Here is a 25,796-nt window from a genome sequence, read left to right as displayed (position 1 = left end):
GTGTGTGTGGCTATATTTTGTTTTTTTCCCCCTTCATTTTGAGTGGATGAATGATATTTTAATTTCAATTTCATACTATATAGTATAAACTGAAGCCTTTAAAGCCTTATGCTTTGTCATTTCTGGCATAATTCTTTTCTTGCAGGTTCAGTAGCAACCTTGTGATTTCAAGGTCTTTTAGAGGAATTTTCCAACAAAGTTTTCTCTTAAAGAACAGGCACGTTTTACGTGTAAGTCTAGTTGAAGAAAAGACAATACGAAAATTCTTAATAAATGTAAATATTTTCACGTGAATTTTCTGAAGCAATTAAAGAATAAGACTATTTGTACATATTTTTTAAGTGAATAAGATAGGTACTGAAAGGAAGTGATCTAAATCAGTTGTTTATATGCAAATGTGTGAGGATATCAATAATTGCCTTATTATGACTCCTAATACATTGTATTTCTTCTATATTTAGAAGCACAGGGTATAGAAGTAGGGTTTCAACTTTATTTTATTTGACTTGACAGTCTTAATTCAAGATCCACAATTTTTCCCATAAGCTGCAGAATTTTCAGCTGAAAATTCTGCCGAGAGCTAGAAAGTATATAGAGAATTCATTAATATTTTTATTCCCTTTAAAATTTATCTCAAATCTACCTAAAATATTTTAACGTGGTTTTAAAATCGCCTATATTTTAAACTTAATCAGTAAGTTACTGTAGTAATGATGAATTGGAATATATTCAGTATACATTCTAAACAAAGATGTTTTTGAAGCATTATGACATCAGAGGTCATTGGCCTAAACGCTATTAAAGTTCAAGTGAAGACAAGCTACTTAAACTTTTTTGTATGAACAGGAAATTAAATCTGGCAAAACAAAAAAGAAGGGAGGATGAGCAGAGCTTGTTGAGAGGGGGGAGGGATAACCTGAAATTGACTTAAAAGTCTGACTCAAGTCAAAAGCACTGGGAATAAAGTGCTTGTCTGTTTTCTAGTGAATAAGGTGTGCTTTGAGGAACTCTTTCCACCAAAACTGAAGCCTGTTGGTAAAATATAATTGCTATATTCTTCAAGTTTGAAATTTAGCTTAATTAGTAAGCTCAGATGGAATAGTAATTCTTTAAGCCCGTTATAGTCTTGAACTATATATTTGTTTCCTAGTAGGGACAGTACAAAACGTGTGCTTAATAGATGCTTAATGAATATTTGAGTATGAATAAGTGAATTGATGAAGCAAGTGAAATGAGTGAGGAGAATATCTTGATCCTGTATTAGAGAGATTTCATCTTTTCTGGGATGATGAACACCTACTAGTTATCTAATCAACTAATAGCATGCCGTGGCCTTGCATTCTGTTCGAAGGAAGTGTCTCGAGAGTAGAATACGGCCATCGCAGTGGCCTACAGTGGCCATTGGAGTTCATTGCCGGCTTTGCTCACTGTGTCTCGGTCTCTGCTGTGGGAAGTGGGCCCTGCCCTGGTATTCTGAGTCAGATTTCTGTCCAACTCCTACCTCATCTGTAAGTGAGAAATCTCTCAGTACTTGGGGATAATGATTTGCTGACTAAACTGAGCCTTAGTTAAAGTGCTGTGTGTGTCACATAAGTGCATTATTATTTGGACCTTTTCAGAGTTAAAAATATATATATTCCTTTGAAATTGAAGTGACAGAGAACCTAAGAATGGAGCAAATACATTGCTTCAAAACTTATATAATAAAATTTTTATATGTAAATATATTTTCACTCAAAGCCTAGATTTTCAGCCCCATTTCTGTGCCCCCATCCCTTCAATCTATGCTAAACTCTGGCCACATCCAGATATTCTTGCTGATTCATGGAGGCTCAATTCAAATGGCAGCCACTTCTGTACCACCTTCCACGCTCTTCCCCTTTCTAAGCAAGATCAGTCCCTAATCTGCCTCCCCTTTGTGTTTCGTTTTTGGTTATATTACTCCTCCTGTTTGTTTATGTATAACATTGTTAAGGCTGTGTGTCATCAGTCCTGTCTCATTGAATGAGTGAAAATATTTAAGTTACACAAAAACACAGCCATTTTGAAAGGAAGTACTGTTTTTTAACAAAATCTTTTTGTTGCATAAAGGTATCATTTGACTTATTAGTAACTCCGTTTTTGTTCTTGAAATGGTTGTTTAGATAAAGCTCATGCAATATTAAAATGATTAAAAACTATGCAATGAAGGATAGTAAAATTCAATGATGACTGATTTGTTTTTCTATTTGAATTGAGCTGCTTAGTCTGTCAGCTTGATTCTGTTGGGAAGAATGTTTCATCTACAATAAAATAATTGGATCTTTTTTGCAACTGTGTGGTTATTTAAGTGTAGGTTAGAATTAGGTTAACTTTTTAAAGTAGTGTATAACCACCCACAAAAGCAAAAGAGATGGTGTTTAAATTCCTCTTTTTCTGATTTGTTGTTTGCTTCCTTCCCAGTGGTATAGTAAACTTACATTTAATGCATGTTACAATAAAACATTACTAATTAGCATTCATTAGGGACTAGCAGAGTTGTCTGAATTAATGAAATTCTAGGTTATATATATATATTTTAATGCCACATTATTGCTTTTAAATGCCAAGAATATTTCTGACTACTGACATGTTTCCAAGTTGGAGTTCTGCTTAGTTTTATTTTAAAACTCCATTAGATTTTTGTAATTAATAGTTTTTTTAATACAAGTGACTGTAATTTTTCAAATAAGTATTCTTTGAAACCTCTAAAGTATACCCTGTGATCATTTTTACTCTGTTGTGTGGTTTTACAAGGACTTTTTACATAGATCATTCAATAGTAAGCTTTAACCTTAGATTAGTTGTGCTTCATATTAAAGATAGGTCAGAGAGGCAGCAACTTTTTAAAGCAAGGGTGTCACATAAGTTTACTTCTTTTCAGGAAAGCTAACTCTACCTGCACATTCAAGTTTAGCTACTGTTTAGTGAGGGCTTTATTAGGTAATGGATGGTGGTGCTACCAGGTACTTGATCCTTTACAAAGCCCCATGGAGTTAAAGTTTGTTGTTGTTTTGGTTTGGGTTCCTGTTTTACAGAAAGAAGTTGAGGCTCAGTGAGGATGGTCTAAATGGGAGATATCCTGATTAAAATGAGTTGGATTTGGATGTTAAGAGTCTTGGAGACATAAGAGCCTAGACTAAGGCAGTGATGGAGATGCCATTAGCTGTCTACTTGCGTAGGGTAATTTCTGGGTAGCATCCAGAAATGTCACTTGATTCTTGAATGCTTGACAGAAAATTACTCTGGTGGATTAGCTTGTGCATTCTAAGAGCCATTTTTCTGTTTTAACCATAAAGTGTCATTTAACCTTCCCATTTAAAAGCTTCTTAAGAATCACTTAAATGGCTTCCAAGTGAGAGAATTATCTAAATTATTTTAAGCATTTTTGTGTATAATGTAATTTACTAAGTGATCTAAAGTGTAGCTGTCCCATAACACTCAGGATGGATAACAGTTATTAACGTGCTGGGTACATTTTGTTCGTAACTAGCATGGTGTTAATTGAATTATTCTTGCACTACTTCCAAAATTATCTAAAATCTATTGTAAAATTTATTTTGTAGATTCTAAATGAGCATATTGGTTTTATTCAGGAAGGTTTTTTTTCAGAAGATGATTTAGAAATTACCTGTAAATACAAAAAACTAAAACAGATGAATTTATGTCTCATTTTTTGAATTTTTAATTTTTTTCTTTATTTTGTTCCTAGTCTATAATAATGCTTTCAGCTTTGTACTTTTGCAGCGTTGCATCATACTCCTATTTTCCCAGCGGAAAAATCAAGGTTTTTGTTCCTGTTGGGTGATTCTGTAAAACCCATTCTTTACTGTTGATGTTATTTGTACTTAAATTCTTTGGGACCGATAATCAAATGTGAGGTTACATTTACAATTATGTTGTGATAATGTTGTCCGAGAAGGTAAGCGTGGAAAATGATTGCAAAGGCTTAGAAAATAAGAAGATGGAAAAGAAATACTGGGTTTAAAATTAAGTTGGAATCAGAACAGGTTTCATTACTGTGCTTCAGATAGAAATAGTCTTGGGGTGATGCTAAGCAATGAGACAGAAAGGAGAAGAGGGAGGATACACGCCCATGGTCTGTGCAAGAGGGAAGGACCTCCAAGGAAAAGATTGTGTTGTGTTGTGCTGTGTTTCAGTTACATTGGGAGAAGATGTAGGGAAGAATGTAGAAGTCCCACTGGCTGAGATGAGTCAAGGAAGGGGCAGCTGTTGAAAGTGGGGGAAGGGGGACTAAACAGGGCACAACTGAAACCTTGGGGACCAGGTCTCCATGTGACTTCTGACACCTTCGTAAATGCTGTGAGCCTCAGTTTATTCACACGTAAAGGGAAAATAGTAATGCAGACCTCAGAGGGTCTGTGTGAGGATAGATGGTCAGGTTTCCAGTGTAGCATGCGACAGATGGAGTGTGTGAGCAGCACTGAGTGTGATGTCACGTGGTGATTACTATTTAGGTGATGATTTTAATGTTTATTGTTGGGAGCCAGGATCATCGAGGCCCTCACACCTGTTCAGTCCTTCATTTCCCCCAAGAAATCTGAGCCAATCCATTTCCTGAATGATGAGAGGAGAGAGGATAGATTATAAAGGGTTAAGAGTGTAGGGAGGGGCTTCCCTGGTGGTGCAGTGGTTGAGGGTCCGCCTGCCGAGGCAGGGGGCACGGGTTTGTGCCCCGGTCCGGGAAGATCCCACATGCCGCGGAGCAGCTAGGCCCGTGAGCCATGGCCGCTGAGCCTGCGCGTCCGGAGCCTGTGCTCCGCAAAGGGAGAGGCCACAACAGTGAGAGGCCCGCATACCGCAAAAAAAAAAAAAAAAAGAGTATAGGGAGAATTTGTAGATGTGGGTAAATGAATCACTGAGGTTTGAGCAGGATGTCTGGAAGCAGTTAGCTCTAAGTTAAAGGCAAATGGCATTTAGAACTAAATGTGGGGAAAGGAAATATATACTTTACATGTTTTGCAAAGAAAAAAAATTTAGATTGCTGACTCAATGGTTATTTCTCCACATAACGAAGTCTCAAGAATTCAGTTTCTCTCAAGAAAAGGCATGGCACTTTTAGTGTTTTCTTTTGTTCTTAAGACACTGCTTTTAATTGTAGGCATAATTTTCCATACTTCAGTTTAAAAATAAATTGCAGGGCTTCCCTGGTGGCGCAGCGGTTGAGAGTCCACCTGCCGACGCAGGGGACGTGGGTTCGTGCCCCAGTCCGGGAAGATCCCACATGCTGCGGAGCGGCTGGGCCCGTGAGCCATGGCCGCTGAGCCTGCGCTCCGCAACGGGAGAGGCCACAGCAGTGAGAGGCCCGCGTACCACAAACAAACAACCAAATAAATAAATAAATCGCAGAGTCGGTCATTGTGGTAGTCAGATTTCAACATAACATTTTTCTCCTTTTTATTTAAAGGAAAATGAATTTAAATAGCTATCTGCATAAGACATTAATCAACTTTACATTTAACAATATTTTAAAATTTACCCTGGACCACCATAGAACCAATTGTGGAATTCATAACTAGAAAATAAAAATAATATTTAATAACTAAATCACTGCTACAAACATGTTTTTTAAACCTAATTTGAGACTGAGTCTCAGAGGGTAACATACAGCGTTACGATTTCTATTGATAAAAGCTGTTCAACTTTTTTCTTTTTTTTAACTGAAGTGTAATTGATTTACAGTGTTGTTAATTTCTGCTGTACAGCATAGTGATTCAGTTATACACGCACACACATATATATATATATATTCTTCTCCATTATGTTTTATCACAGGATATTGATTATAGTTCCCTGTGTTATACAGTATGACCTTGTTGTTTATCCATTCTATATGTAATAGTTTGCAAAGCTCTTCAATTTTAAAGTAAGTTGAAAAGTATAATTGTCTGACAGTGTAATGAAACCAAGGCAAAATTGAGAACGTACAATATTCTTTTTGGCTTGAGTGGAAGGATCTTGAAGAGTTGTCAGTGAACATCTGAGCTGTTTGCTGTCTGGTTTTCTACCTAAATTTGAGAAATACAGTCGCTTCCATAATCCCCACATCTCTCTGCCTTGCTCCAGTCTAACAACATTGTGGGTATGTGGCAGCTTGTGTGGGTTGGGCCCTTGTAAAAGTCCAAGTCATGATGGTGGCTTCTCTACCAGGGTTGCAGAAAGAATTGCCAAACCACTACGATATCCTATTTTTCTTAGACTAAATTAAATCCTTCTTTCTCTCCCATAAGGGAAATACATGATTCTGAGCAAATCATACAAATGGGTTTGCAGCTGAATTTAATAAGAGACAACCAAAATCTCTTCTGTGGGACAGAGTTTTCTAAAATAACATATTTTGTTTGTGCATAGTGGATAAATTTTCAGCCTTCTTGCCATGGATACACATATAAAACACTACCTAATAAACCTTGCTTTGTCTGATGTATTACTCAGAAGAATTATTGGCTGTTATTGACAATGTTAATAGCAATTTCAATATTTATTTCTTAAATTAAAAAATAGAGTGGATTTTGTAGTAGAGTGGTCATTGGTGTTACTTGTGAAGCAAAGATATTAAAAAAAAAAAAAAAACACAAAAACAAGTACTCCCGGGGAGAATTGCAATACTAAGAAGTAGCCAGTATATAGTTATTAATGGCCAAAACATTAAAAAAATTTTCCTAACACCAAATGCAAAGGCAACAAAAGCAAAAATAAGTGGGACTGCATCAAAATAAAAAGCCTCTGCACAACAAAGGAAACAGTCAACAAAATGAAAAGGCAACCTACCTAATAGGAGAAGATATTTGCAAATCATATATCTGATAAGGAGTAACAATCTCAAATATATAAAGAACTCATACAACTCAATAGCAAAAAAAAAAAAAAAAAATCCAGTTAAAAAAACTGGGCAGAGGGTCTAAATAGACATTTTTTCCAAAGAAGACATACAGATGGCCAACAGGTACATGAAAATGTGCTCAGCAATACTAATCATCAGGGACATGCAAATCAAAGCCACAGTGAGCTATCACCTCTCACCTGTTACATTGGCTGTCATCAGAAATATAAGAGATAATAAGAGTTGGTGAGGATGTGGGGAAAAGGGAACCGGGAATGTAAGTTGGTGCAGCCACTGTGGAAAACAATATGGAGTGTCCTCAAAAAATTAAAAATAGAACTCCCATGTTGATCCAGCAATTCCACTTCTGGGTATTTATCCAAAGGAAACAAAAACACTAACTCAAAAAGCTATCTGCACTGCCCCCCAACTCCCACGTTCACTGCAGCATTATTTACAATAGCCAAGATATGGAAACAACCTAAGTGTCCATCAGTGGATGAATGGATAAAGAAGATGTAGTGTGTATGTGTGTGTGTACATACACATACATGTACATATGCACATGATGGAATATTATTCAGCCATTAAAAAGGAAGGCAGTCTTTCCGTTTGCAACAACAGGGATGGACCTTGAGGGCATGATGCTAAGTGAAACAAGTCAGACAGAGAAAGACAAATACTATATGATCTTACTTATATGTAGAATCTTTAAAAAGGGAGAGAGAGCTTATAGATAACAGAAAACAGATGGATGGTTACCAGAGGCAGGGGAAAGGGTAGGGAGGGTGAAATGGGTGAAGGAGGTCAAAAGGTACTAACTTCCAGGGTTAAAATAAATAAGTCATGGGGGTATAATGTACAGCATAGTGACTATAGTTAATAATACTATTTTGTGTATTTGAAAGTTGCTAAGATCTTAAAAGTTATTATCACAGGAAAAAAAATTTGTGTAACTGTATGGTGACTGATGTTAACTATTAACTAGACTTCCTGTGATCATTTCACAATATATTCAAATACTGACTCATTATCTTCTATACCTGAGACTAATATAATGTTATATGTCAATTAATTTCAAGTTTGAAATTAATTACTTAAAACAATGCAAAGGAAAAAACTTTTTTTCTGAGGGTGTAAATAAAACCTCTAGTTTCTAAAGTTCATCTTAAATCACCCTCTTTACCTTCCCAAAGCTTCACAAAAGAATAACCCAGTAAAGCATTTTCCTCTTTTATCAGACAGAACAGGAAAATCTAGTTTTGAATATGCTAGTACCAGTATTTTCTTTGAAAACCTATGTGAGTTGCTTTCTCTAAGAAAAATGAAATTGTTTCCTTAGCTAATAGGCTTTCCCTTCTCCTTCTTCCTTGCTATTATAATATAACCTCATTTTATTCACTTTCATCTCTGTGAGCCACAGACAAAATTGTGAATCTTGAATGGTGTGAGTTCACTTACCGTTGATTGAATTAGACGTAGACGCATATGTCTGGCTAATGAGAGCCTGAACAAGGATGGCCGGGGAGCTCTTGGGAAATTTCTTGGAAAGAAATATGTAAGCAGAGACTTTACTTTCACCTCTGGACTCTATGGTCTGCATGTGGTGTTTGGGACCACAGCAGCCAGTTTGGGACTATGCAGGTGCGTAACTAAACAGGACAAGCCAATCAGTGTTGCCATATTATGCAGTCATGAATAATATCTCCTTGAAATCTCAAATGTTCTTATTTTTAAATCAGGAATAGCACCTTTCCATGCTTGGTTCAAAGAATATAATACCATGTGCTGTACTGATTCATTATATGCAGCATTGCTCTAATTTTTCATTTTAATTTTTCAATCTAGTACTCTCAGTACTATATACATTTTTGAAAAAATCAGACGAATCCTGATGTTTTAAAGAACTTCTTATGAAGGTATTTTACCTGTTTATAAATATCTGATATAAAATTTACATTTACGCTCAACAAAAGTTGCAAAGTTTTGGCCTTATTGTTGGATGACAGGAGTTTTATAACCAGATTTCATGTGTCAGTTCATAGTCAGCTGTGTTAATAAATACTTCATCTTTTACCTTGTGTAGTTTGAAATAACACTCCATTAAGAATGAAACAGTTCCTTCAGTGTTACTGAAGTCAGTGTTCCTGACTTTAATCATTATACTAAAAAATTTAAACACCATATTAGCAGACATCTTTTTTCTTCTCTTTCTAAACCTGTAATTTTATTGGGGTTTATATTTGAAATGTGCATTTTATCCATCTTTTTAGTGTATGGGGGTTGTTTCCTTAGGGACGTCGTTGGTTGGAATCTTCCCTCTGCTCTCCTGCTGAGAGCAGACTAGCAACGTGGACTGAACCAAAAAACGTCTTCCTTCGGCAAGCCTGGAAATGGACACCCATCATCCCAGGTCTTCAGAGCGCTGCCCCACAGTCTCAGTTACTCTTCATGTAACAGAACCTGCTGCTTAGAGTTGACTCTAATCCACTAAATTTTGTTTCCATAAATAGGTTATAGGAGCCATGTAGTTTATCAGCTTATTCCCTTTTGATGTAAAGCTCAGAACTGCTTAAACAGCACACCTTTGCCCAGGTTTTCTGGTAGTTAACTTCCATGATGCATTGTTCACTTCACAGATAAGATCTGAAAAAGAATAAGGGAGTAATGAATTTCTGTTCCATCTCCAGTAGATATGTCATTTTAAATTTGTTTTTTATATACTTTGGTGGAAATATACCATTTTATACACGCACTGATTTATTCATCTTAATATCTTTTAAAACCAAATTATTATTGAATGGAATAGTTCCATAAAGGCTGGAATTAAGCAGGTCTTTCATTTGATTTTCTAGTTTTAGTAAATGTTTAAATGTCTAGTAATAAATAGTGAAGAGGGCATAGTGCCAAAGAGCAAGCAATTTGTGTTGCAACTTGTCAGTTTCTTGATAACCTTTTCTAAAAATGGCATTGATTCGATCCTTTATCTGGGCCTTTGATAGAGCATGATCCTCAGATTCAGCTATTGAATATGACCAATTTCCTTCAGTCCTGAACTCTCTGGAATAGCAGAAGCCTTTTTTTTTTTTTTTTTTTAAGTGTTGTCTGTCACTATTTAAAAACCTTCTCGAGGGCTCCCCTGGTGGCACAGTGGTTGAGAGTCCGCCTGCCGATGCAGGGGACACGGGTTCGTGCCCCGGTCCGGGAAGATCCCACATGCCGCGGAGCGGCTGGGCCCGTGAGCCATGGCCGCTGAGCCTGCGCGTCCAGAGCCTGTGCTCCGGAACGGGAGAGGCCACAACAGTGAGAGGCCCGCGTACCGCAAAAAAAAAAAAAAAAAAACCTTCTCGAATACTGCCTTAAAAACATAGCTACTGTTGCTCTGGTGCTTTTATATTAGAATAACTTTTCTCCTCTATTTTTTGTTTTTGGACATATTAGGGGTATCTTGACCAGAAGCGTGAAAGCCAAGAGCAATCACAACTTTATTCTTTTACAATAAATACTGAGTAGTGGGATAACATGAGTTTTTAAACAGTTTTGGGGGTACATGTTAATATGAACTATTACGGTTTAAACAGGTGACTGAACAGTAGTCTGATGATGACAACATATGCCCAAAGTCCTGTAGTTCATAACAAAAATAAGTAACAGTTATCGAGGGCTTGTCTGTTCCAGGCCATGTTTATACTCTTTACTCTTTTTTTTTTGCTGTACGTGGGCCTCTCACTGTTTTGGCCTCTCCTGTTGCGGAGCACAGGCTCTGGACATGCAGGCTCAGCAGCCATGACTCACGGGCCTAGCCGCTCCACGGCATGTGGGATCTTCCCGGACCGGGGCACGAACCCATGTCCCCTGCATCGGCAGGTGGACTCCCAACCACTGCACCACCAGGGAAGCCCCTATACTCTTTACTCTTAACATCCCCACTAGACAGTAAGTTCCATGAGGGCAGTGATTTTTACGTCTTATTCACTGCCATCCCCAGGTGCCCAGAACAGTTCTGAACAAATAAAGTAACAACCTGTGACATAGCTACTGTTACCTAATTGAGGCAGCTGGGGCATGGACAGTCACAGTAACTTGCCTAAGGTCCCCTAGCTAGTGAGAGGAGGAGCTGGGATTCACACCTAAGTAGTCTGATGCATGAACCAGTGGTCTCAATGGCTGCTTCTGTTGTCTCTAGAGAAGAACAGGAACACAAAGAAATTATAAATGTGGCTTATTTGGTAGAGTTCATTGTTAGAGGGCTATGATGGTCTAATGCAGGGCTTATCAACCTCAGCACTGTTGATATTGGGGGCTGGATACTTCTTTCATGTGGAAAACTTTCCTGCACATTGCAAGATGTTGGGCAGCATCCTGGCCTCTACCCACTACATACCAGCCCCAGTTGTAACATTCAAAAATATTACCAGACAATGGATGGACAACAAGGTCCTACTGTATAGCACAGGGAACTACAGTCAATGTCCTGGGATAAACCATAATGGAAAAGAATATAAAAAAGAACGTGTATATATGCATAACTAAGTCAGTTTGCTGTGTAGCAGAAATTAACACAACGTTGTAAATCAAGTGTACTTCAATAATGTGTATATTACCAGACATTTCCACATGTCCCATGGGAGATAAAAAAAATCATTCCCAGTTGAAAACCACTGGTTTCAACCTACACATTAAACCATCACGGACAGAAGTCTGGAAGTAAGAGTTAGGTGGAGGCGAATACTTGATCTCATATTTAGAAAAGTTTGGACCTGCTCCTATGCCACAATGAGTCAGAAAGAAGGGAATTAGTTTGTTCTGTGACCATAAGGGTATTTTATATCAAGACCTGAATTTTATCCCTTCTTTATAAGGATTCCTCTAGAAGCACAAATTTATATAAAGCCATATCTTTTCAATTTTTCCCTTTCGGTCATGAAGAGCATAAAATCTCTGGCAAGGATTTTTTAAATAACACCTTGTCTAGTAAAGCTTCAAATGCATTTTTAGTAGCACAGAGGTATGTTAGTTCATAATTTAGTAGTACAGTCACTTTTGCTGTAACAGCACGTGTCTTCCTAAAAATCGCCTCTCTGTGCAAAATTGGACAATGAAAGCATGGGGCTTTTGTGGAAAATGGGTTTAGGGGCACAGCACTAAAAAACCTCATTAGTAACACATAAAAATAAAGATAGGAACCTAATGAAAGTGGTAGCACAGTTTCACACATATTAAATGGTTAGAAAATACAAAAATACTACATATACTCTCTGCGTTGAGAAAGCCCTGCAGTTTGCTTGTGGAAATGGAATTGGAAGGGTTTCAGCTTGTGAATTATTGGGAACTGTTGGAAGTAGGGAGTTGTGAAATTAGAAAAAGTTGTATCACTGCATGTGGATGGGTGTGTTTCATACAGCAGGCAATGAACTGAAGTAGCTGGTGGACGTTTGAGGGTGTGCAGGTGTGTGATTTGTGTGCTCCTAGGGGCTGCATCATCAAGGTGCAGTTTCTGCACTCACCTAGACTTTCTCATGGACAGGATCATGCATAAACAAATGCAGGATTTATGTGACACTCATTGTTCCTTAATATATGAATTGAATTGGAACATACTTCTACATGGATGTTATAGGAAAACTGATGGTACTGTTGATCTGAATTTTGAGGCCCTTCAAAGGAGGAGGAAAAAAAAAATTTGGACTACAAAAAGGATGACGAGTGTAGGATGAAAAGACACACTTTGTAAATAATGCTGGGGACAAACTGGTAGAATTGAAGGCTGGAATCTTGTCTTCCCTGCCCCCTCGTGGCCCTAAGCAGTCACTCCTCTTTTGCACCAAGGAAGGTGGTCATGACATGATACCTCGGCCAGCCACCTCCCACAGTGCCCAGTTGCTGTGTGTATTAAAGAACTCATGTATTATGCACTAAAAGAATCCTGTGCGTTAACAGAGATAGCTTTTTCCTTATGTTTTCAAAGGTTCATTTGAATTTCATTTACATTTCTGTCATTTAATGGCACTCAGTATGCTTTTAACTCATATTTTTAGTTTCTGTAATTTAGAAATTATGTTTATCCCTTACCATTACAGTACTTAAAAATGCAACATTAGTATAAAAATGAAGTGTAAATGCCAACATAATAAGAAGGAATGGTTTTGAAATTTTAAAATGTGTATAAAAATAGATTTGCACAAGAGCAGTGAGAATTGACAATCCTATCAGATAGTGGAAAATTACGACATTTAAACAGTTAAGACTGGAATTTGGTTTGGCTGATATTTTGGTTTGTCATACTCTTAATTTATTTTAATTCATTTATAACAAAATGATTAGAAAACATTACTCTGATTCTTTATTTGCTAAGTATGTTGTTTTATGAGAGATGACAATTTTGTAACTAAACTAATTGCCTATAAAATCTCAGTCTTCTGAATTTGGATTTTATAGAAACCTAGTAATCTTGAATGACTATAATTTAAGTCAGAACAAATGAATAAACATTTCAGAGGACTTCTGTGTTTATGTTACAATTAGGTGTACATAGTAGGAAAGATTATTTCTTTCGTTAGAGAACAGCAAAAGGCTTTCATGTTAGGGTATCCTTCTAAAATGAATTTTTATGTCAATTTAATATCATAACATTAAAAGAAAACACATTGGGTACTTCGGAAAAGTAAAAGAACATAAATATGTTCATTTTTCATATTGGTTTTAGTCACTGAACTTTTAACTAAGAGAATGCTAACATTTTTATTTAGTTAGTTTTACTTTAAGACATTGTGATCTTAAAAGTACTTGGACAGGGCTTGCCTGGTGGTGCAGTGGTTGAGGGTCCGCCTGCCGAGGCAGGGGACACGGGTTCGTGCCCCGGTCCGGGAAGATCCCACATGCCACAAAGCGGCTGGGCCCGTGAGCCATGGCTGCTGGAGCCTGTGCTCCGCAGCGGGAGAGGCCACAACAGAGAGAGGCCCGCGTATGGAAAAAAAAAAAAAGTACTTGGACAATAAAAATGTCAGTTTCATTGAAATAGCATCCACTTTCAGGGAAAAGAATGTTTGTGTGCTCCTTTTTTTTTTTGCAGTTTGTTTGCCTGCAACCCTGTTTCCTTGTCTAATGGGTACTCAAGTCTACTGTTTCTTATCCCAGTAACCGTTGCAGGGCCGTGTTGTTATAATTTACAGCTTCTAGAATATTAGGATTAGAGTCTGCTATATTTCTTCTAGACAAGATGACATATCATAGGAAAATAATACAATAGGGGGTTGTTTTATTTTTTCAATATTGGTTTTTATAAAAAGAATTTTTATATTTCTGTTCTATCTTCCACTCAACCAACTCCAGCTTTTTAATGCTCCTCCCCAAGAAGACACTTTAAAGAAAAAAGATGCTATCTTCCAGTTTTCATTATTAAGGTGTCTAATCTCTATAACAAATTTACTCCCCTTCTTCCCCACAGTGTTTTATTCTGTTAAGACATGAGAATTTACATACCTTGACACATTCATGGTATTCATCACATTTGGGTACTTCATCGTTTTCCACTTATCTCCAGAGGCTGTACTTTCTTAGTTATTCTGTTATCAATTCATTGCTTATTACATAAACTGATTCCCCATTATGAGACTTTAGGTTTCCACTGTTGTACTTTTTTTTAATTTGAATTTTATCTCACTTATTACTATTGTACTTTTTTAAAATCAACAGTTAAAATAAAGTCACTTGCATACTTTCTATGTAGTGAAAATATCACCACAAATAAATATCTAAATCCACCACCTCTTAACACCTTTGGACTTTAAAGTTGCTATTGAATGTGTTTTGTAAAAGAAAAAAGCACCGCAAAAGGCTGATAATTTAGTAGTCTTGTAAACAACAGTTGGTGTAATAAGCACCAATTAACTAAAGGATTAACAGAAACACATTATATTCCACCAATCATTCCGTTGTCACAATAGTCAATATATAATTTTTTTTAACCGTATACCTTTTCTTTTATACGATTTTAGTTTTATTTAATAAAGTTTTAGTACTTGAGTAACCAATAAAAATAATATTAGTGAAAGTTCAGATTTGGAAAAGGAACTTAAGTATCTGAAGTGTGCCGGAAAGTTTGTGGCCTCTGGTTATAAACGTCCTACAATACAGATCACATGTAATAATCTTTTAAGATTAACAAAGCAGCATTCAGTACAACATCTTGACAATTTTCTCCATAATGAAAGTAAGTTTTCTAAGATCTAGCACACCAGTGATTGATCTTCCTTACAGGTCGCTTTGTGGTATGTTACCAAACGGGAAAAAAATATTTGTTTACAAATGATGTATATTTTTTTAGTATATCAAATGTATACTACATATTATTTTGGGCATCTGGTATTTTTGGCTTAGATAAATAGTTAGGGATTTTTCTCCTCTCATTTCTAGAAAACAATAGGAAGCCTAAAGGTCTTATTCTCCAAAAACTAGTCACTCTTTAATCACACCAGATTTTTTTTCAGCAAACATAATAAGTAGATTTTTCTTTGTTTGTTTTGTTGTTTGTGCATTTCATTTAAGATTTTTGTTTTCTCCTTCAGATTCCATTTTTCTATAGCATACTTCAGGTATCATAAAAATCAATCCCATTACATTATTTATGTAAAGATTCCTTTGTGAAGCCAAAACACCATAAATTATTGCTCTTCCAGTGGTACTATATTTTAATGTGCCAGTGCCCATCTGGTAGTACTGTTAGATTAATTTTTCCATACATGAATTTGGCATTAGGTTTCTGTAACGTACCTAGATTGGGATACCAAATAATGAAGGTAGGTGGATACTCATACTTTTCTGTGGCCCACCTGTCACGTAAGATGCAATGATTGTGGAGTCAGATCAACTTACTTTGGTTTATACAATAGAAGAACAAATTGAGGTCATACTGGCGGTGGGCATGGGGTTGGGAGTGATGAGTCTAGCTGTACTGTAAAACTGTAAGTAACATTTACACAACCGTGTACCCACGGTAGATAGTAGAAGAGGTTATGTAGGAGTGTCAACACCTGGGGGTTTGAATTGCATCTCCTTTATTCACTAACTTTAATGTTGCTATAAAGAAATGGCTATTTTGCTACCAGGATTTTTTTTAAAGTTTGTGGTAATAGCACGTACGTTTTCTCTTATTCTGTTTTCTTCCAGCCATAATGAAAGGAAAGTGACCTGTAAACATCCAGTCACAGGACAGCCATCACAGGACAATTGTATTTTTGTAGTGAATGAACAGTAAGTAAAGCGTTTCATGGAATGCCTCTGTTCAAAATGGGGTTAGTCTAAGTGTCCATCGACAGATGAATGGATAAAGAAGATGTGGCACGTATATACAATGGAATATTACTCAGCCATAAAAATAAACAAAATTCAGTTATTTGTAGTGAGGTGGATGGACCTAGAGTCTGTCATACAGAGCGAAGTAAGTCAGAAAGAGAAAAACAAATACCATACGCTAACACATAAATATGGAATCTAAAAAAAAAAAGTGGTTCTGAAGAACCTAGGGGTAGGACAGGAATAAAGATGCAGACGTAGAGAATGGACTTGAGGACATGGGGAAGGGGAAGGGTAAACTGGGACGAAGTGAGAGAGTGGCATGGACATATATACACTACCAAATGTAAAATAGATAGCTAGTGGGAAGCAGCCGCAAAGCACAGGGAGATCAGCTCGGTGCTTTGTGGCCACCTAGAGGGGTGGGATAGGGAGGGTGGGAGGGAGACGCAAGAGGGAGGAGATATGGGGATGTATGTATATGTATAGCTGATTCACTTTGTTGTACAGCAGAAACTAACACACCATTGTAAAGCAATTATACTCCAATAAAGATGTTAAAAAAAATGGGGTTAGCATTGAAATTGCTGTTATCCATACTTAATACAGTATGATTTAACAGTTTTCTTATCTGGACATTTGCAGTCAAGTATAATAACAGAATGCCGTCTGTTTACTATGTATGGTATAGAAACATGACTTAAATTTTTTTTTCATGAGGAATGTAATTCCAGAAGCTGTTTTTACAATAGCTCAGACACAGATAGTAAACTCAAGAGCGCAGGATGCAAGGTCAGGGAAAACTTGGTCAAATTATTAAACTAATTTGAGCTTAGTTTTCTTATCCTTAAATCAGAGGCAGTGGCGATTACCATTTCTAAGGGTTTTTATGAGCATCCAATGAAATATGTGTGAAAATAGTTTATATACTATAAATTTGCTCACAGAAATTAGTTATTGGTATCATTGTTGTTGTTTTCTTTTCTTCTTTTTTTTTTTTTTTTTTTTTTTTTTTTTTTTTTTTTTTTTTTTTGGCCTCGCCCCGCGGCTTGCGGGATCTCAGTTCCCCAACCAGGGATCAAACCCGCGCCCTCAGCAGTGAAAGCACAGAGTCCTAATTACTGGACTGCCACGGAATTCCCTATCATTGTTACTGTTTTCATTATTAGAATCGCTAATCTTGTAATTAAATTTTTAATGTTCCAGTTAGATGACCAAGTAGCATATCTGTATTAAGGCTTATTAAAATAAACATGATATTAAGTTGTGCTTAATTATTTTTAAAGTAGTTATAAATGTTAAGCTCCAACTCTGGAGCTTACTAAGCTCTAACTAGTACCTAGCTGTTTTGAAAAAGTCAGACACCAGCATTGTTAACTCTAGGGAAATGTTATTGTACAGTAGTTTACATAAAGAGCAAGTTCTAGCGTTCTGGCATATTATATTTTCAGGACCGTTGCAACCATGACATCTGACGAAAAGAAGGAACGACCTATAAGTATGATAAATGAAGCTTCTAACTATAACATGACTTCAGACTATGCGGTGCATCCAGTGAGCCCTGTAGGCAGAGTAAGTTATTTTGCTTACTGTTAATTATTGATAACTGGTATAATTGGTAATATCTATTACTGTTACTCTTAATGGGGACTTAGAATTTTAGAATAATCATTTCATTTTTATTATTATGTGAACCTAATTACGTTCGAGGTAATTGACATAAGAAGCAGTGGCTTAGAGTATAAAGTAATAAGCTTGTATTTTAATAATTTAATGATTTTTTAAATATTGTAGAGTTCAGATTTGGAATAATTTTACAAATGTAATGGATGTTTGTGTGAGAAAATGGAAGTTTATTGAATCAACTTAAGTTTTAATGGTGAAGATTCATATAATGGCCTAGAATTCCCATTTTCTGACTATTAAGTATACCTAGAATAATATATATTCTATCATATTATACTGTTTCTTTAAACTGTAAAATCTTTTACTGCTAAAGGGAAATTCATCAAGCCACTGTGCCTGATGACTGATGTGTTTAGAACCCATGATGTGAAAAGTGCCATAGCCACATGGAAACAGTAGTGGGTGGTTTTTCTTTGTAATCAGAAACAAAAATGTTAATTGTTTCATCTCTAATCCCAGACTTGTGTGTCTATAAAAGTTTGTAGTTATTGCTTCTTGTACTTTAAACCATAACGTTAATGTTTTAAATTTAGAATTTTAATATTAAAATGTCTTCAAACTCATAGAAAACCTGCTGCTAAATCTGGATAAATAGTTGCCGTAACGTTAATGCTCAGGTCCTAAATTAAGGATAGCAAGAAAATCAAGGGATGATAAAAGAATTTTCTTTATTTAGAACATAATTCTGTATTTTATAATAGTAAAACAATTGTAATAGTAAATTATGGTTATTGTAAAGAAATGGGTAATAGACAATTATCTATTTTAAATGCCTGGTAAGGTTTTTTAAATGAAATATTGTAGAATATTACAAGTAAATATAAATTTTCAAATAATGTAAATTATTTCTAATTCTTGTATAGCATAAAACACTAGCAGGATAACACAGCACTATAATGCTTGTAAATTTATACTAATTAAAATCTAGAAAAATGACTTACTGGTTGAGGGCCAGTAAGTCATTGTCTGTAAAGAAGGTTGGAGCCGTTCCTCACACTTTACACCCAAAATTTTCCAGATGGATCATGTGTTAAAGCAGTAAAAACAAAACTCTAAAAGCAGTACAGAAAACAATGGAGGTTTTTTTAAAATAAACTCAGAATGCAGATGGGCTGTCTGAAATATGACATAAATCCCAGAAGTCAAAATAGAAAATGAGAAATCCAACCACAGAAAACTATCATGCATGCATAATATCTGTAATTTATATGATAATTAAAGAAGTATACTGGAGTAGTTATTATGTATGCAGTTATTTGAGGGGGGAAAAAAAGAGATATTCCATAACTATGAAAAGTTATTCAGATGGATAGACACATATATACACAGTGGTATCAGTCGCCTCACAGGGTCGTGTTTGGGTTGTTTGGGTGCTGGGGTCCAGAGGTGAGAAGTAGACTGGTCCTTTTGTATCTTTTTGTAACATTTGAGATTTATACTGTGTTTAAGCATTATATGTTCAAAAGTAAATTAAAATGTATCCCCCCAAAATGGTTGATATCGGGCCTTAAAATTCTATTATGTACTGATACAAGCCTCATAAAAGGAGATTCTAATGTAATGTGCTAGATTTCCAAAGATTCTAGATAAGTCGAAAAATAAGAGATAAATTGATATTACTTACCTTCATAGAGAAATTCAAATTCAGCTTCTTTGTCTTTTTGTTTGTTGGTTACTGCTATCATTCCCACCAAGATAAAATGTTCACAATAAACACAGCAGTATTTTTAAAGATTATGTGTACTTTTAAGAATATGGTAAACACCATCTGTCTGGTAGTATCCACGTTCAGAGTTTGTCCGTAAAGAAGAAAACACTACATGACGTTAAGCAGATCCTTACAGTCTTGTTTTGACTTGATGTGATATGTTTGTTTCTATTTTATCTGTTAGATTTGCTCTTGTGACGTGGCACTGTTAACTTTCTTTAATTGGAGCAATACGATTAAATGCAGATATAAATCAAAAAGTGCTGTCATTTGGTTTATTCTTTAAAATGTGTTAATATTATTTTTACTCAAGGTTCCTTCTATTTAGCCGGTAGTGCCACACACTGTGCCTTTTTAAAAATTGTACACGCAGATTTTAAAGGAGAGAGATGTGTGATCCTTCCGTAATATCCTAGAGGAGGAAAAGTCTTTGTAAAGAATTCTTACATTTGAAACAACTAAGACACACACAAAAGTGGAATTGCAGTAATTCATCTGAAAAGATTAAATCCTGGAAGTTTCAGAGAAATCTGAAAAGAGATTAAAATTATGAAGATGGAAAATAAACTCAATATCTAGGCATTAATACCACATTTTCTGTGGGGCTTTTTTTTTTTTTCCTTAGACTTCACGGGCTTCAAAAAAAGTTCATAATTTTGGAAAGAGATCAAATTCAATTAAAAGGAATCCTAATGCACCTGTGGTCAGACGAGGTTGGCTTTATAAACAGGTATTTTTTTTTTCCTATTTGATGTGAAAAAAGGACAGAATCAAAAGGGACCTTTTCTGCCGAAGGCAACTAAGACAACTGTATAGAGTGGAGAAAGAAGTGTAGTGGTCATCCAGATTCTTCACTTCTTATTACCACGGAGAGAGTTAGGGGAACAATGGAGAAAGAAAAAGTAATAGATGTTACTTAGAGATATTGTAGACGCGGGTGGGCAGGTATTTCTAAATTTGAAATTAAATATATGCTGCCTGAAAATGTTAGGAACAGCATGCTAAAATTATCTAGGCAGAAATATTTCTTAAACGAAAAAAAAACAGAGGTACATTTTTCTATCCTATAAAAATCATTGAAGAAATGTAGAATTATGTACTTCTCTGCTTTAACTTACAGAGAAATCTGATCATAAGTTGAGATTTTTCTGATTTTTTCAGATTTTTGCTTCTGTGCTCTCAAGACCGCTCTGTTAAGTGTCTGTACTGTTTTTTCTTTTTTTTGTTTGTTTGATCAAGCCTGGGTCACTCAGATACCCTGATAAGTTGGGGTTTGTATAGTTCTGTTACCTGGGAAACCTGGTAACTAAGCTTTTTTGGAACATTGTTGTACGTTTTGGAATTAGTAGGGATGCATGTACGTTGGACTTGGTGACCTCTATTTGGGCTGCTCAGAGGCTTTTGTATTCTTTTTCACTTTCTGGTTTGCAGCTGGGTTTCAGATAAATGAACTCCAGATAACTGAGATAACTCAGCATTCAAGACCTTTATCTTTCTTTGTCCTGTCTCTCTGATTCTACATGTATACAGATGATGCAGAGCAAGTTAAATATTAGTTCATTGATAGTGTTAATTTATTCTGTCAAATATTGCTAATTGCTTTCAGATGGCCTAATAATTATATTCATTAAAATTCATAATGACTTTGTTACGAAACATTCATTACACCTTGCTCTGTCTGAAAGTTGGGTGGCAACTAAACTACTGTATTGGCAGAAGACCCACTTAAAATCCAGAGAGTTCCCATTCAGATTAGTTTCGCCAGCTTCTTACTGAGTTGATTGCGTATGTAACTTGGATACCAACTTTTCATTTTTACTTAAAGATCATTTACTATATTTTAACCATCTGACATTTAAACTTATCCAAGCTAAAAGGTTTTTTTTAACTAGACTTTCTGAGTCCAAATTCTATTGAAATAGCTCCGTGTGATATTGAGCTTTATAGAGGATATAGGATTCCTTAATTTAAATGATTGCTGTTCTTATTTCTTGATCACTTGGTTAATTTAGTATTGTCAAAGTGTTACCAACCAGTTTCTCTACCGTGAGTATTTATTTTGTAATAGGTGTGTGACTTACAGAGAATATTTGTTTGTAGAGCCGCTTAAAGATCTAAACTTTTTAATTATCTGTACTAAAGAGATAATTAATTAGGAGATTGAAAATACCATGTAATTTGGGAGGGCAGGGGAGAGCTTTCCTTAGTGTAGCTGTCAATTTTAAGGACAGATCCCTTACTTCAGGAGATTTTTACCCATATAATTTCTTCAGTTCTAAAGGCATTTTTAGATGATAGTCACAGCTAGAAGTAAATTAAGAAATATAAATCAATGCACATACAAACTGACCTCTTTTTTGCCTTTGTGTGTGTGTGTGTGTGTGTGTGTGTGTGTCTCAGTCTGGGTCTGGGTCTGTGTTTCGTTTTCTCTTGTGGTTTTGCTCTAGTGCATGTGGGAAGGTAATTTTCATTAAAATTGTGATTTTGTTTGAGCTTGGCATTTTTATTACCTAAATAACTTAGAAAAAGCTGCCAAGTAGGTACTCTTTAATGCTGGATAAGCAAAACCCAAGCTGTTTGTGTAAGAAGAAAAAAAAGTTTATGAAATATGTTTATATGCTAAGGTTCCTTTATTCGCAGTCATTTAAAATCACATTACCTTTGGAATAATTTCAAATCACATACTTTTCTTCTTGTTGAAGATTAACATATTTATTAAATCTGGTTTTCCAGAATGCACACACTGCTGCACAGTTACATTATTCTCATGCTAGCAGACGTGTTCAATAGAGTGGATTTCAAATTGCTTGTAAATATGAAACCAAATCACATTGCTTCAACAGAATTCCTTTTACATGACAGTATTACTCTTCAAAGACCAGTGTACTTGGGAATATCTTAATATGATACAAGAAAAATAACCCAAAATTTTGCTTAGCATTTTAGTTAGATTTCTGTATAGCATATGTCAAACACACCTTGTTTTAAAAGCTTGTTTTAAACAAATAAGAAAACCAGAAATGAGTTTTAATTTTCCGAAATGAAAAAAGAAAATCCTTTAATATGCTGATCTAATGCAGGACAGTACTGGCATGAAGCTATGGAAGAAACGCTGGTTCGTGCTTTCTGACCTTTGCCTCTTTTATTATAGAGGTGAGTTTACCATAAACAATAGAATGTATGTTAAGTATCAGATACTCTTTTAAAGAGAAAACATTACAAATCTTTTTGCTATTTTATTATCAACAAATAGTATCAAGAAAATCTTTTCTTTATTGACATGTAATTCTGAGTAAGGCGGAGGGACAGAAGGCAATATTGTGCTTCAAGCAGATTGGTCTTAGTTTCGGTCCAGTTTCTGTAATCTGATTGTGCTGAACTTATTTGTTCTGTGTGAAGAACATGTGAGTATTCACTCTATAATGTTATCCTTGAATTCAGTGCCTAATAGATGAAAAACGTTAGTTTGATGTTTGATTCTTTTTACTTGTCAGTTTTGTCAGATCTAGCCATCAGTCTGTTAGATATCCCATTCTTCCCAGCAAATGATTTTATTGCATTAGATTAGAGACTGCTATGATGTACTAGCAAATAAGAAAAATAGCATAGAATGTATTTATTATGATCCCTTCCAGCCCTTCACATACACACACACACACACACACACACACACACACACACACACACACACACTTTTTTTTTTTAAAACAAAAAGACCTCCATGAAACATTGAGAAAGTTACAGAAGGGTTACAAACCAGGCTACTAATGTTGGTGGAGAAGAAATAAAGGTATTATTAAAGGCAGTCTTCATTTCTCTCTCTCTCTCTCTAATTTTTTTTTTCTTTTTAAAATATTTATTTATTTATTTGGGGGCGTGGCGGGTCTTAGTTGTGGCTCACAGAATTTTTCCTTGCGGCACACGGGCTCTTTGTTGTGGCGCGCGGCCTTCTCTCTCCTTGTGGCTCAGGGGCTCCAGAGCGCATGGCGACTCTGTAGCACGCGGGCTCAGTAGCCCGGCAGCACGTGGGATCTTAGTTCCCTGACCAGGGATCCAACCCGCATCCCCTGCGTTGGAAGGTGGATTCTTTACCACTGGACCACCAGGGAAGTCCATCTTTTATTTTTCTTCTTCTTCTTTTAATGTTTTCTGGTTAATAAGTTGTTGATTAATAACAGTTTTAAGTCAGAGTCTAGAGAAGTCTCTGATCATGTGCCATGTGGATCTGTTAGATACCACAAAGCTGGTACGAACAGAGAAAGGGGTGCATAGGCTGTGCTCTCCCTAGAAATCTGCTTCAGCTACAATATAAAATCGTGAATTTGGACAACCATTCCTTCTTCCCTAAAGTCTGGTTGGAAACAGTCACTAAAGAATTAGATTGTCAGTGCATGATTGCTCATTTATATACCACAGAGTACAATAGAATTTTAGAGCCTATTAGCAGTTTTAAAATTTACTTTGTGATTGTCCAGAAAAAGGTGTGACAAAATTCTGTGCTCATCTATCAAAGCAACATGTGCATATTGACCTTCAGATTTAGAAATTACTAGAATTGTATTCATCTTTTTCCCCCCACTGAATACTGTGGTTGAGAAGTACTGCTGAGTCAGAATTAACCAGACCTATAAAATTTCATTTTGTCATAGAGATGTTGGTCAGGCCGCAACTGTGGTATTATCTTTAGTTAAGTGCCAGACTTACTCTACAATTTTCCTTAAAGGTTTTCCCAGTCTTGCAGAAAGTCAGGATTTGTAACTCATACATTATTCCTAAGCTTATAATTTGTACTTTTCTCCCTTTTTCAGTACGTTTTATAGACTATTTAGAACTTTAAATAAGAACAAGAAAATGTCTGTTGCTTCTCATATAAAAATTTCTTAGTGTTAATTTGCAACAAAAAGCTCACTGAGTTCCTTGTCTTTTGCTGTTATTATTGTTCATGGAAAGGTGCTTGCTACTTGTCACCTTTATTAAAATAGAAAAACTTTTAACCTAATTTTAAAAAAGTAAAGGTGAATTCAGAAGCCATGTTGAGTATGAGATTCCATGTTATTATTAACCGTATGCATTTTACATTCAATGTATTTATTAATTTTAGTACAGTTCCCCAGACAGAAGGAATGTAAAAAAGAAGAAGATATAGAAAGGTATAACATTTAACTCACTTCCATTCTTCAGATGGTTGGAAAGAAGCATACGATACTACACTCTCACTATTTTATCAATAGGAAATGTCCGATTTTAAATAAAAACTATCAGATTTTAGTGAGATGATCATAATAGCTTGTAATTTTTGGAGTGTTTACTATTTGCTAAGAACATAACATTATGATCTTGTCCATCTCTTCCTCACAGCCACCTGATAAGGTGGCAAATCTTATTATTCCCATTCACACGAGTGGAAACTAAGGGCAGCAAGGTCCAATTGCTGGCCTGTCTCCCCAAGCAAGTCTCAAAGCCAGGGTCTGCACCCAGACACTTCTCCTAAACACCCAGATCTCGTCTTCTCTCTCTCTCTCTTTTTTTTTTTTGGCCACACTGCACAGCTTGTGGGATCTTAGTTGCCCAACCAGGGATCGAACCCTGGCCCACGACAGTGAAAGCGTGGAGCCCTAACCACTGGACCACCAGGGAATTCCCAACCTCATCTTCTCTTGTACCCTGAATACAATGGCCCCATTCATTTCTTCCGTATGTCTCAAAGCATTTAATATACTAACATACAGAACGTGCTGTCAGAATTTTTTTGACAGGTCAGTCTGTGTTTTACGGATATGGGAAATAATTCAGAGAGAGTATAAGAGCTTTGCTGTTTTTTTGCAATAGGATAGCAACCAATACCAGATGGAAGCCCAGGTTCCCACTGTTCTTTACAGTATACCAGGCATATCGTGAACACTATGATAAAGTACTGAAATTGCTCTATTCTGTAGTCAGTCTATTGATGAAGTTTACCATGGGACGCAATTCACTCAACGAATGTTTACTGAGCAGGACCTGCTTCGTTCCAGGTATTTTCAAAATAGCAGTGAAAGAAGGCTTCCATGAAGCTTGTCATCTAGAGAGGTCAGGGAGACAGTAGATAAACTCAGATAAATAAACAAGACCATGGTAAGTGTTTTTAGGAAAATAAGGTCATGATATGAAAGAAGGGCATGGGGCAAGGGCCTCTATGGACCAGGGCTCTGAGCCGATGTTTTAGGTAGCGAGATCCCAATGACAAGGAGGAGGCAGAGTGAGCAG

General features: G+C 36.0%; 1 protein-coding gene across 3 annotated transcripts in view; it reads left to right on the top strand.

Annotated features, from left to right (window-relative positions):
• The window catches only part of PLEKHA5 (pleckstrin homology domain containing A5), a 243,062-nt gene that overhangs the window by 134,780 nt on the left and 82,486 nt on the right, over positions 1 to 25,796 (top strand). For all 3 annotated transcript variants that reach the window (XM_007454605.1, XM_007454604.1, XM_007454603.1), the window contains exons 4-7: positions 16,031 to 16,114; positions 17,608 to 17,728; positions 20,176 to 20,280; positions 22,631 to 22,703. In XM_007454605.1, the coding sequence (XP_007454667.1) occupies positions 16,031 to 16,114; positions 17,608 to 17,728; positions 20,176 to 20,280; positions 22,631 to 22,703 (383 nt within the window). The remainder of the gene's footprint in view (positions 1 to 16,030; positions 16,115 to 17,607; positions 17,729 to 20,175; positions 20,281 to 22,630; positions 22,704 to 25,796) is intronic.

The sequence above is a fragment of the Lipotes vexillifer genome, unplaced genomic scaffold, assembly GCF_000442215.2.
Source record: "Lipotes vexillifer unplaced genomic scaffold, Lipotes_vexillifer_v1.1 scaffold559, whole genome shotgun sequence".
NCBI classification, from domain to species: domain Eukaryota; kingdom Metazoa; phylum Chordata; class Mammalia; order Artiodactyla; family Lipotidae; genus Lipotes; species Lipotes vexillifer.
This window is presented reverse-complemented; position numbering and strand designations above follow the sequence as displayed.